At 40.7% G+C, this 12,956-nt stretch overlaps 1 protein-coding gene across 8 annotated transcripts in view; it reads right to left on the reverse strand.

Moving 5' to 3' along the window:
* Positions 1 to 12,956, reverse strand: part of DENND3 (DENN domain containing 3) — a 63,839-nt gene that overhangs the window by 10,952 nt on the left and 39,931 nt on the right. For all 8 annotated transcript variants that reach the window (XR_007355438.2, XM_048841726.2, XM_048841729.2 and 5 more), the window contains 5 exons: positions 12,048 to 12,569; positions 10,185 to 10,444; positions 9,406 to 9,576; positions 6,181 to 6,310; positions 5,750 to 5,857 (listed from right to left, as the gene is read on the reverse strand). Coding sequence is in view for 7 of the 8 variants with exons in the window: in XM_048841726.2 (XP_048697683.1) it covers positions 5,750 to 5,857; positions 6,181 to 6,310; positions 9,406 to 9,576; positions 10,185 to 10,444; positions 12,048 to 12,569 (1,191 nt within the window). In the remaining variant the exon portion in view is untranslated. The remainder of the gene's footprint in view (positions 1 to 5,749; positions 5,858 to 6,180; positions 6,311 to 9,405; positions 9,577 to 10,184; positions 10,445 to 12,047; positions 12,570 to 12,956) is intronic.

Raw genomic sequence — 12,956 nt, forward strand, 5'->3', positions numbered from 1 at the left:
ACCACTTCATATCATGCTAATTATAATCATCCCACTGTACCTTGTGCTCCTCCATGTCTGTTTATTGAGTCCACCTGTTTTGCATCTCATACTTGTAAGCTCTTCAGAGCATTGATCATCTTTTTGCTGTATATCTGTAACATGCCTAGCATGCTAAACCCCCTATCCCTGACTGGGGCATCTAGATGCCCCAGTCAATATACTTAAAAGATAATACACCCGCTGGCTATTGGTTTTTGGGTAAAATGTAAGGGGTTATGTTTTGACCTAAAAACCTCTAAAAGGCCTGGGAGCCACCTACTTGCAAGAATGTTTCTTTCCCTGCATTGGACTGCCACATCTGCAGGCAAAAGCAGCTCCAGCTGGAACCCCCTCAGTATAAAACAGAGTGTGCCCTTAACTTTGGAACTTATTCTCCCTTCTGGTTTCAAATAGCCTGAGTTTGCTTTCATGACACGCTGCAAGGCCCATTAACCAGACTTTAGGGGCTGTGGGCTTCACAAAGGCTAGGGTTTGTGGGAAAGGTGGGGTATAACCTGGGTATGTATTAGTCTTTGGGTTATTTTCTGGGTTTCTTCACTGATTTAAAGAAGGTGCTGATTTAGTCTTTTAGGAGGACTGTATTTTTAAATTTATGGCAACTGTGTTTAGAGGTGGGGGGGGGAAAGATAGGTACTTTTTTTATTATACACAGAGCTGGTTGCATCACCTATTATTAAGGTTGCTTGACCCTTCATATTACAAGACCCTCTTTCAGTTGCTCACAACTTTTCTGAACTGTTTGGGCTGAAATTTGCCATGCTGGGTACCTGCCGCATGCTGAATGTTTCTGGAAAATTTCAGCCAAAATGGTACAGCAGGTTCCAAGAACAACGTTAAGGAAAAATCTGTTTTATCCATGTTTAAAAATTCTGGCGACTTTCTTTGAAAGGCTCTACTGCCTCCATGCTTGGGAGCAGGAACCTGAAATTTGGCAAGGGGTGGCCTTTCTGTCTAGGATGTGCCTTTTGCTTCCCTGTAAAAATTCATCCAAGTTTGGCCAAGTTATAAAATATGCTCAGTGAGACTTAAAATTTTAGCAGTTAAATTCCATGAATATGCTGTCCTGACTGGGCAAGCCCCTGCCTGGGGCTGAGCAGGACTCTTCCTGCAATTACAGCTGTCTGAAGGTCTGAGCATCAGAACTAAGAAAAGAAGATAGTCTCCCCTGTGTTCTCACTGACCCCTCTGCTGGGCCAAAGAAGCCTAGAGGAAGAAGATGCCTGATCTGAATACAGAAAGGACAAGAGGCAGACCTGTAGGGAGAGGTAAACTGGGACTGAGAGTGGAGGGGGTGCCCAAGCCTGGAACTATGAGCCAGAAGGTGGGGAGAAAGGCTGAGGCTATGTGACTAAGGGTGTCTGAATAGCAATGCAAACCAAAGTGTTGTGATGTAACTCCCTGTGTGGATGCAAACTAAAAGGTTCCTAGTTCACGTTAACATATTCCTATTTGAAAAGGACAATGTTAACACGAATTAGGAAACTGAGTTCACACTCATATGACCCACACAGGAGTTACAGCACAGAACTTTGGTTTGCACTGCTATTCACACTGCAGGGAAGGGCAAACAAGCCCTGAGATTGGATGAGGAGCTGGGGGAGTTTGGGACTAGCTGTGCAAAGAGACTAGGAGAGTGAGCCAAAGGGGAGGTGAGTGAGGGATACTGAGATTGGATTATGACTCCAGGAAGGAAGGCCAGTGGGGGGCCACAGCAGAGAAGAGAGAGAGACAAATTGGAAGAGGAGCTGGGAACTGGGGGGGAGAAGGAGATTGGAAGCCTGAGGAGTGGACACTGGGACTGGCTACATGGGAAGAATGGGACTGGGACAAGGTGCCGGGGTAGGAGAGAGGAGTGGGACAATTTGGAGGAAACATGGCAGAAGGGTTCACACTTCAGAGGGAAGGGGCAGAAGAGTCTGGGCCCTCAAACACACCGCCCTGCTCCAGAGACTGGAATGGACCCCAAGATTCCCGAGTCTCACCATGCCTCTGCTGTCAGCCAATAATTGTGAAATCCACTGGCAAAATGTTGCTGCATCCCCCCCTAGTGCTGGTCCATATGACAACCTACTACTACTATTAGTTACTCTATTAGCTCAAGTGGCAAAAATTTAGGTGATGGAGCTAAAGGTCCCAACCCTGCTGATGACCCATGTAGGTGTCAATATGATACCATATGATGGAATCTCCATTTATTTCAGTTTTTTTTTTTTTTAAACAAAAAGCTAGAACATTTATATATAAAGAACTACATTAAAAATGTTAAGGGGATTGCAGGAAAAGAATGGATGGCCTCATGTTTAAGGCAGCTGAATAGTGCACTGGAGTATGGGTTTCTATCCCTGCCTCAGCCACAGAGTTGTGTGTGATGCTAGTCAAGTCAGTTAAACCAAACTTTTCATTGGTGGTCACGGACTGTCTTCTCCTCATTTTCTGCAGGCCTGACTTGAGACACTGGGATCTGATGGGATATTAATTGGTGTCCGCGACATTCCACCAGATCATACCATATGTACACATCTGTCTAGAATGTGTAGGGAAAAAAACCTGCATGATCATGGTGGACTCCAATTTGAGTGGCTTACACTGGAGGTCTCACGCCGCCAGTACGAAAATATCCCAGGAATTCCTACATATTATAGGTGACAATTTCCTAACTCAAAGTGTGCCAACACAGAGGAATTCTATATTAAACTTGTCATGGCAGATAAAGAGGAACTAAATATAGAACTAAAAAAAAAGTCAATGGTAATGTAGGTATGTGATCATGAGTTGATCACATTTATAATGTGCAAACAGAATAAAATCCAGACCCTATATATATATATATATTATATATTATATATTTATTTTTGGAGCTTTAATAGAACCAATTTCACAAAATTGAAAACAATTATGCGCCAAATCAGCAGAGAGAAAAAATTTAACAATCAGAAAAAAAAAAAAGTGAATGATATTGTGGTAAATGGCCAACGCTACAGTGGTGGGTCCCACGCTCTTCCTTAGTGTGGTGGGTCAGGGTGCCACCCACTGCCCCTATTCTTGGGTGTTGTGGGCTCCGCTCGTGCCCCAGTGTAGGAGGGAGAGGAGTGAGGAAGGGAAGCAACTCAGGTCTGCCTCCTACTCCGGGTCCCAGCCCCTTCCGCTTTGCAGGCTGCTTACCCTCTTTCTCCTTGGGTAGCGTTTCCCTCAGTCCTCTGTGCCCTTCCCCTGGTACTGTGATCTTCTGGTTAACAGCAGTGCTCCTCCAACTGCAGTCAACTCTCCTTCCCCTCCTCCCCCTCTGACTAAAGTAGGGGAGTTTTATTAGGTCTCTAGCAGGGCCTCAATTGGCTCCAGGTGCTCCAATTAACCTCTAGTAATTAACCTCCCCAGTCCACAGGGAACAAGGCCCTGATCATCCTGTGGCTTATATACCTCCCATCTACCACTCTCCTGCCATCTACAACACCAGGGAGAGGATGCTGGCTGAGGGGATTCTTTGCGACTGTGGGTCTCTTTTCAGTCCTCCCTCCATTCATGCATCCAGGTGGAGTTCCTCTGGGCGGTGTGTGCTGGCTCCCTTGACACCTTCGAGGAGCAGCGGGCGCTGTCCAGGGTTCTCAGCTTGGTATCCCATTCGGGTTCCCTTTGTTTGACCCTTTGACCTTCACACCTGCCCCTGTTACATTTTTGGTTGTCCCCCATAATTAGTTGAGTTCCTGGACCTGGGAGAGGGTCCTTTAGCAATGGGCGGGCTTGTGCCCACCTGCTTCCCAGAACCCAATAGGACCACTTTCCTGCTGCTCTCTGGCCCTGCTGTCTCACAATACATGGGAACTGTTTAAGAACACTTTACTAGATACCCAAAAAGCCAGTCCCACAAATGAGGAAGGTGGTCTTACTGGTTTAAAAAAAAAAAAAAAAAGAGACCTGGCTTTGAGTAAAAGTGAAACTCGCTATTAAAAAAGTCTCTCTCTCAGGAGGATGTTAAGTTAGACTTTTCTAAATCTGCAGGTCCAGAGTTTTAAAAGAGCTAGCTGGGAAGCTCGTTAAACCATTAACATTGATTTTAAGGGTCTTGGAACACTGGGGAAATTCCAGAAGACTGGAAAAAAGCAAATGTTGTGCCAATATTTAAAAAGGTTAAATAGGATGACCTGGGTCATTATAAGCTTGTCAGTCTGACATGCAAGACACTGGAGCAACCAATACAGGACTCAGTTAATATAGAATTAAAGGAGAGTAATATAAATAATGCCAATCAGCCTGGGTTTATGGAAAATAGATCCTGTCAAATTAACCTGATATCTTTTTTTAAAAATTAAGATTACAGTTTTGGATAATACAAATAATAGTGGTGATGTAATATATTTAGATTTCTGTAGGGCATTTTACTTGGTTCTGCATGACAGTTTGATTAAAGAACTAAAACGACATAATTAACTTGGCACACATGAAATGGATTAAAAACTGGTTAACTGATAGGTTTCAAAATGTAATTGTAAATGGGGACTCCTTATTGACTAAGTGTGGTTCCAGTGGGGTCCTGCAGGGATCAATTCTTGGCCCTACACTATTTAACATTTTTGTCAATAACCTGGAACAAAACAAAATCATCACTAATAAAATTTGCAGAGGATACAAAAATTGGGGGAGGGCGAAATAAGCAAGAGGACAGGACACTGATAGAGAGTGATCTGGTTTGTTTAGTAAACTGAGCGGAAACAAACAACATACATTTTAACATGGCCAAATGTAAATATATACATCTAAGAATGAAGAATGTAGGTCATATTTACAGGAAGGGAAACTATCCTGGGAAGCAGTGACTCTGAAAAAATGTGTGGGAATTAACTGAACACGAGCTCCGAGAGCAATGCTGTGGCCAAAAGGGCTAATGCGATCCTTCGATGCAGAAACAGGGGGATCTCAAGTAGGAGCAGAGAAGTTATTTTACCTCTATTTGACACTGGCATGACTAAAAAATATTTAATAATGGGCTCTTCAATCTAGCAGAGACCAGTATAACATGCTCCAATGACTAGAAGTTGAAACTAGACTAATAGTTACTACTCTGAAAAATCAGGTTATAGGTGTCTCAAATTGGGCACCCAAAATTAGTGAAAACTTTTATCCTTAATATCTCTGTCAGTTCACCATCTGTAAAATGGGGATAATAATACCCTCTCATCTCACAGGAATGTCGTGAAAGTAAAATCATTAATATCCATGAAACATTCATATTGTATAGTGATGAGCACCATAGAAAAGCCCAATGAGGAAATTAATAATTCTGTCTTCAGAGCAGGTTTTAAGTAGTGCAGTAAATAAGGTTATACACTGAACAATGAGGATAAAACAAAATACTGAATAGCTCTAATTAAGTGAGCACCACCCTGTGCTTTCAGTCAGGCAGGAAAGCTATAGAAAAAGTATGTGATCATGTAATTAAAGACTATATCATTATGCATATGCAAAACAGGGGTACATTAAGGTTTCACAGGCAACCTTAATTTTGGCATTTGCTAACTTTTGAGTACTTCCAAGCTTAATAATATTCTTTTAACATAGTTTTTTGTGTACAATATTTTATAGACACACAAAACATGCCATAACAGCAGCAACATCAGGCTACTCCCTCCACAAGTTATAGCAGCAAGTGATTTTATGCTTTGCATTTTAAATGAAAGTGGATGAATTTCAAGAATGAACTATATCACAGTACCTGGTGTATAGAGCAAGACGTCTACTGCTTGTGGAAAAGTCTCGCCAACTGAGGGATTAATCTTGTGCTTTAGTGTTTCTGATGTAGTTTTTGGGACCATCATGGGCACTGAAACACAAAGATAGTGTACAATTTGCAAAAAAGTGTAAAAACGTAAACCTCAAATAATATAAAACTCATGAATTTGAGAATAAACTTGTACCATTTATTCAGATTAGGAGATTAAAGTGTGAAAAAAAAATTAAATTTAAAACAATGCCTTGTGAGAAAATACTCTATAAATGACATGAAAGAATGCACTTGGGCCAACAACTTGCAAGTATATCAGATTTCAGCTTCTTAGACACAACCCTTTGAACAAAGAATTTAGAAAAAGTTGAAGCAGATTTAATTATAATGGCAAGTGCACCCTTGAAGCATATATAACTGACCTTCATTTTTCATCTTGTCAAAGTAAGATAGTTTGGAAGCAGCATAAATGGTTTTGGAGGACTGCAGTGCACCAGCTACAGCATCCATCAGGAGGACATTGGTCAGGGCTTGTTGAATATATTGAGGATCCTAAAAATGAAAAACCTGATCTTAGCTCATCTAGTAAATTTCTCTTACAGTCCCATTCTCTATACTCACTACAGGGATCTCTCAATATTATTAGAGGCATCCCTACACCTATGGCTGCATCTGCTATCTAAGCCACATCGGTCCTAGCAAACTACTGCCCAGTGTCAACCATTCTGTTCCTGAGCAAGCTCATAGAGAAGCTACCCAAAAGGCCAAATTCAAACTCTTAATTGCAGCTGTTATTTTATACCTGGCCCAATCTGGATTCAGGCAAGGACATGGATCTAGAACAGTTTTAGTGGCACTGATGGATGGTGACCTGCTATCAGTGGATAGAGGACAGACATCCATTCTCATCCTTTGGGAGCTCCCCTGCAGCTTTCAACACTGTTGACCATAAGATACTACTGTCTCACCTGAGAGAGGTTGCAGGGGTCCAAGGCAACGTGCAAAAATGGTTTGAGAATCCTTCCTGGAGGGATGCACCCAAGAGCAGTGACAGGAGAGTGCAATTCCACCACTAGCCACCTCACTTGTGCAGTCCCACAAGGATCAATTCTCTCTCCAGTTCTATTCAACATCTCCATGCAGCCACTAGGTGAGCTGGTCAGCTGACATGGACTCAAGTGGCAACAATATGCAGATGACACACAGCTCTATTAATCCTTCACCACATATGATCATAACCACTACCATCATGATAGGCCAGTGCTAGGGCAAGATCATCTCATGGATCAAGAACAGCTGTCTGAAGCTGTACCCAAGCAAGACAGGTACTTTCCTGCTGGTGGACAGAAGAAAGCATTTTGAAGAGTTGGCAGCCATCGTACAGTCTCATTTGGTTGAAGGTACATACCTGCAATTGGTCTGTTTACGCCATAATTTTGGAGTACTCCTGGATTCCTCACTGAGTCTAGGCTCTTGTACCAGCATCTGAAACTAACATTTTCTACTATCTCCACCTGGTTAAGAAACCCCATCCTGGTGAACAATGACCATACTTCAGTTTTTCACCTCTCAGCTGGAGAGCCACAAGCAAAGCAATATACCTGGTCTTGAAGCCTTCAGAGCTTAGAAAACTAACTGGTACAGAACACTGCAACACATCTCTTCAGCAACACTGACTACCACAAGCTCATCACACCCATCCTCTGCTCCCTACACTGGTATCCCCTAGACTAAGTTCAAGGCACTCAGGGCTTCAGTGGCCTGGGCCAGGATAGCTAAAAGAGCGACTGCAGTTCCAAGACAGAATCCGTGGTCAACAACTTCATTCCTCTGGCACAATGTAATGTTCTACAAACTTGTCTTGAGAGCAGAGCTTTCTCAGGGGCTGGCCAAGATTGTGGAATGAACTCCCACAAACCTTCTCTAACAAACATACGGGGGGCGAGAGGGGTGTGTGTGCATGCACACGCATACATATAGGACAGATGTTGTTCACAGATGTGGCTTTAGGCACTATTGGAAAGTGCTCATATACTACAGTAATGAGTGCAGTGTAAGAACCGATTTTGTCTTGAATAAAATCATCCCAGAAGCACAATTCCAGAGCTGTACAGACACTGATTTCCACTGTTAAAATTAGATAAAAACAACTTTGAAATCCCCAACCTTGCCAGATACACCATTTCCCACTTTTCTGGTGCCATCCCCCACTTAATGGAATACTAAATTGTATTGTAATGTAGATGGTGTCATGTGTAACATACTTTACCTGAGCTGGTAATAGCTAGAGCCAGCAGTGCATTAAAGGATCTTATGAAAGACATTTCCTGCATCCCTCTCTCTTTCAAGAAAGGAAAATCTGCAGCCAGCCCATATCTAGTACAAGAGCCTGACCTGCTAGTGGCAGCCATTCAACCTACCATGTACAAGAGGTACATGACACCCCATCACATTTTTTTAGGCATGAATTGGACCCGTGTCCAAGACATCTAAGGAAGGAAAATGAATAGATATGGTAAAACATTTATCATTCTCAGCCCCCAGCATGCTAAATGGTGCACAGGACTGTGCCTGTCAGCAGTAAGACAAAGCAAGTAAATAGGCAGAGTAAATACTTGGAAAAAAGTATTTATGAATTTTGGCATGTTAGTATGTGTGGCTCATGTACTACAGTATACAACATCCTTCTGCTGAAGGCAGCATCAGCTGAAGCCACAAAGTGCTATGGTGAATACATACAGTTTAGATCAAGTGACCACTTTTCATGTGTCTTCATAACAGATTCAAGTTCTTTCTGCCCAGAATATGGACATCTTTCTAGAAGAGTGCAATATGAAATTACATTGCACGGCTTTTTAGCTCTCTTTACAGCTACTGTGGAATTGACATTGATTTCCATTCTGGATAAAAACCCTGAACAGATATTCAGAAATAAAGATACAGGACTGTTCTTGAGCTGCCCAGTTTCTTTGGGACTACAAAGAATATTAAATGTGCCATGTAATCATTCTCGGTCCTGCAGGTTCTCTACTTCTCCAACATAGATCAGTGATCTATTTGTTCCTGGATCACTGTCAACGTCTTTGGATTGGATGAATATTCTGTTTGTATAAACGTTCTCCGTGGGGTCTCTGTGGTGCAGGAATCCATGTTAGCCCATCTACTCACAGGATTCAGGACCACATGTCCAGGCATGGTAAAAGTCCTCTTGCCATGTGACCTTTCATCATTATGTGCCAAGCAAAATGAGAAAAGTTTTCTATTAAGGCCTCCATTTCAAACTTTCCTGACTTTTTTTTTTTTTTTTTTAAAGGGGGTGTGAAGAGAAAGGTCACAAACAAAAAACCAAAAGGCTGACATGACAAAAACTTACTTTGCACATTTATTTTTACAACCATATTTTAAATGATTTCTTCTTAAATTATAGTACTTCAAGCTGTACTATAGTAACAAACAGAATCATGTTTTATTAAATCTTTATTTTATTTTTTTTGCCATATGAGACCTCCCCATGCTCTTTTATTCACTCTTTGCTGAAAAGTGGAAAATACATTTCCAGGTTTTTATGTGAACTCCAAAGTACACGAGGAACAGGAAAAAATTATAAATTATTACAAATAGCTCAACTAGTAAAGTAATATTTATACCTTGTGATCATCGGCCATCTTCTTCCCAGCCCACATCTCTTTCACCATCAAGTGCCAAAGATCACACTCTGTCTTAAGGTTAGCTTCAAAGACTTCCTTTTTGGACACAGACTTAATCCTCAGCGTGGGTATTCTCAGAAGAAGGAAAGCTACAGTAGTACTTTTAACATCCTGTAAATGCAGAGAAACAAAGAACCCAGTAAAGCACAGTCACAGACAATGTGCAGTATTCATTAAGCATGACAACTTCCAATATTCCTAGCCAAAACTAATTCTCTTGCGTTCACATCCACAAACACCCAGGCAGGGTCTCTGATCAAAGGACAATTTATGTTTAGGTATATTGCTAAACAGGGGGTGATCTAAGACTACTTCTGATTGTATAAAATGTGCTCATTTTACTGTTACCTCCATCCATTCTCATTCCCTATCCTCAATTTGTTTTTTCATACACTTGTATCTTTTCATAAATCCAGACTATAAGATCTTTGGGCAACTGCCTTTTTTCTACAGGTCTGTATAGCACCTACCCTATTCAGCACTGATCCATTAGCAAGGCTAACTGGCACTGAGAAATACCTCAAACTTTGGTTGTAGCCATGGATAGAATTAGTGATTTTTTAAAGATATATTCCCTGCCATCATAGTTCTTCCTCTTATAAAACATTCATGAAATGTCTTATCTTGAGAGAGAGGGGCTGTGCTACCAGGATGGAGTCGGGCATATTCTTGCTCACAATCATATAACAGATCGTAACAACTAATTACTTCATGCTCACCTCTATATTCCTGAAAGTTGTGATCTCAACATAGCCAGGCCTTCCTTCAGTCAAAAGGAACAAGCGCTTCTGGGTCATTGCTATTTTTCCTACTCCAAAATTAGTTTTAACTGAGCAGGATAACTTGTAGACACATTCATTTGTATCTAAATGCTCTAGTACAGTGTGTGGCAGGTTAACCTCTTGAGCCTCTGCTTCTGTGTCCTTCCAGTAGTTGTAGAAATCTTTGAATGTTTCAGGGTCAATTTGTTTCTGGTGTCCTTAAAAGTTTTTAAAAGTTAATTATTTGAAGCCATTATATTTTATTTTAAATTCATATATTTTGAGGATACTAATGGCTAGATTGTGTCCAAGCCCTGAGCAAGGGTTGGTTTATAAGCTGCAAAAAGTAACCCCAGGAGACATTTCAAAGTGAGAATTCCTCCCCTGCTTTTTCTTTGTCCCTGTGGGGGAAGGAGTACTTTGCTGCTAGCTTATACCATGGGCCTCCATCCATCCATTTGGTTCTCTCACCACGCGCTCCAGGGAGGAAGTAAACAGCTGCACAGCCTCTCTTACATCCACAAACCCAAGCAGCTCACAAAGGAATTCTTACTCCTCTGCTAAATGGGATACTCTTTATTAGGATTTTCTAGCTCTTTATTCTCGATTATTAAATCATATTTACTCGATAGTGGATAAGAATAGAATTGATTATAATAATTAGTTTGCAGATCAAAAGCTCAAACCATATACATCCCAAGAATTATAAAACTGGCTGCTTTTGAACTCCAGATATTCCAACTCAAACAGATAAATTATAAATTGTATGCCACCTATTGTTTTAAAATGTAGAATTTCTTGCTATTTTGGTCAATGTTTAATATACAGTGACCATATTATGACAACTGTTCCAGTTATTATGCACAGCAAATTGCAAATGGTGTGGCCTTTATTACCCTAGAGAACCAGAACACAAAATTCATGTTTCAGATTTAGAAGGTAAAGAAATTATCCTGGAAACATCATCTGGAACTTTTCTTTTACAATCTATGATACTTATTCAAGCTCTAATGGTAGCTTCAGGAAAAATTTAGCCCTTGCTATTCAAATTCCAGACCTTTATTGAACAGATTGCTAGTTTGCTATACTGTTTAGTAGTTTTAACATACGGACATATTATCTGCTAGGGATTAGGATAGGACTATATTTTATCTATAATCTAAATCAAGATAGAGCTGGCATATCACTGGACAATTAAATGCTAATACAAAAGAAAAAAAAAGACTGAAATCTGCACCCACTGACTATGACAAACAGGCTTGCAGACACCATTTAGCACCTGGTGTAGGAGTCAAACGTACTGCACTAAATAAGATTTCCTGCAATTGCCCCAATTAAAAATTGCCAAGAAGGTGAAGTTTCAGTTTCTGTGGAACTGTTAAATTTCACAACCAAAATGATGAGAATATAGCACGAAGGCCCCAATTCAGTGAGATACCTAAGCACATGCTTAACTTTAAGCACATGAATAACACCATTTATTACTCTGGGGAGTTTGGGTCTACATGCATAACTGAGTTATCAGTGTTCCCATAAAATGTAACGGAAATTACAGACTGTGGTAACAATGCTTGTGTGTTTACAAAAATTACAAGAACATTTTACTGTGAATTTTAAAGTTCTATGCTACATGGACACACATACAGATTCAGTACACACACACAAGCTTCTTGTGCTGAGAAACATCTGAAAATATTTTCCTGAAGGCCAGAGGAAAAAAAAAATAGACTCTAGACAGCAACTTACATCACTTATCAATAAAAGTATAAAAATATTTACATAACAAAATAGATGTTCATTAACACAACATTTTCTGCTTACCTACTGTTAAGGCATCAAATAGCCGATGTATTGTGTCTATATCTTTGATAATCCCAGATTCTTGGATTCGCTTCACAAAATCGTCCAACTGCATGTGTGTTTTTGGTAATTTAAAATTTTTCACATGGTCATCTACTTTTATGACTTCTCTTTGTTTTTCCATCACTTGACTAATCAACCTCTTCAGCTCGGGTTTGCGGTCTGCTAGGGAACGTTCAGAAGGAGGCATATTTTCCACCACCTTCCTCACAAGATCAGTAGGGAAAATTCTTATGTCCGTTTTATATAGATTTTGAAAGTCTGAAAGCGCATCCAGTAGTTTTCCTTGCATCAAACCAATAAGTCCACGAAGGTAGTAATATCTTGCCAGCAGTGCTGAGTTATCATGTTGTAAAATATTTATAGCTCTGGTGAGATGATTGATAAAATCTGTATAGTAGGTGTGAACACACTGACTCATCAGAGGAAAGTGAATTTCTGGGATCTTGAACGTACTAATTGATTTAGATGACAATTTTACAGCTAAAAAAGAGAAATAAAGTGCTAGATATAAAAGTGAAGAATGAAAGCCTACAAGTATCTTCACACAAGGAATTTTGTGACCTGCGCCTTCAGTAATACAGTATTATGCTTGTGAGAAAAATAAAATTGTTCGCCACACACTCCTGGATACCAGCAGGCCCTGATTAGGTAGTCCATCCCTACTCAGCAACACACTTGAGCACATGCTTTACTTCTGGTACATGTTTCAATCCCATTGACTTTGCTGAACAGAGATGAGCTTAAGCGTATTTCTGAACTGAGCCTTAGGTGGGAAAGGATAAATCGGTCCAGTAACTGGTCCGGGAAGCAGCCCCACAATGACAACACTAGAGTAGGTGTTCCTTGTGGTGGTTGCAGGATAGCACA

This window comes from Caretta caretta, chromosome 2, assembly GCF_965140235.1.
Source record: "Caretta caretta isolate rCarCar2 chromosome 2, rCarCar1.hap1, whole genome shotgun sequence".
In the NCBI taxonomy this organism is placed as follows: Eukaryota; Metazoa; Chordata; order Testudines; family Cheloniidae; genus Caretta; species Caretta caretta.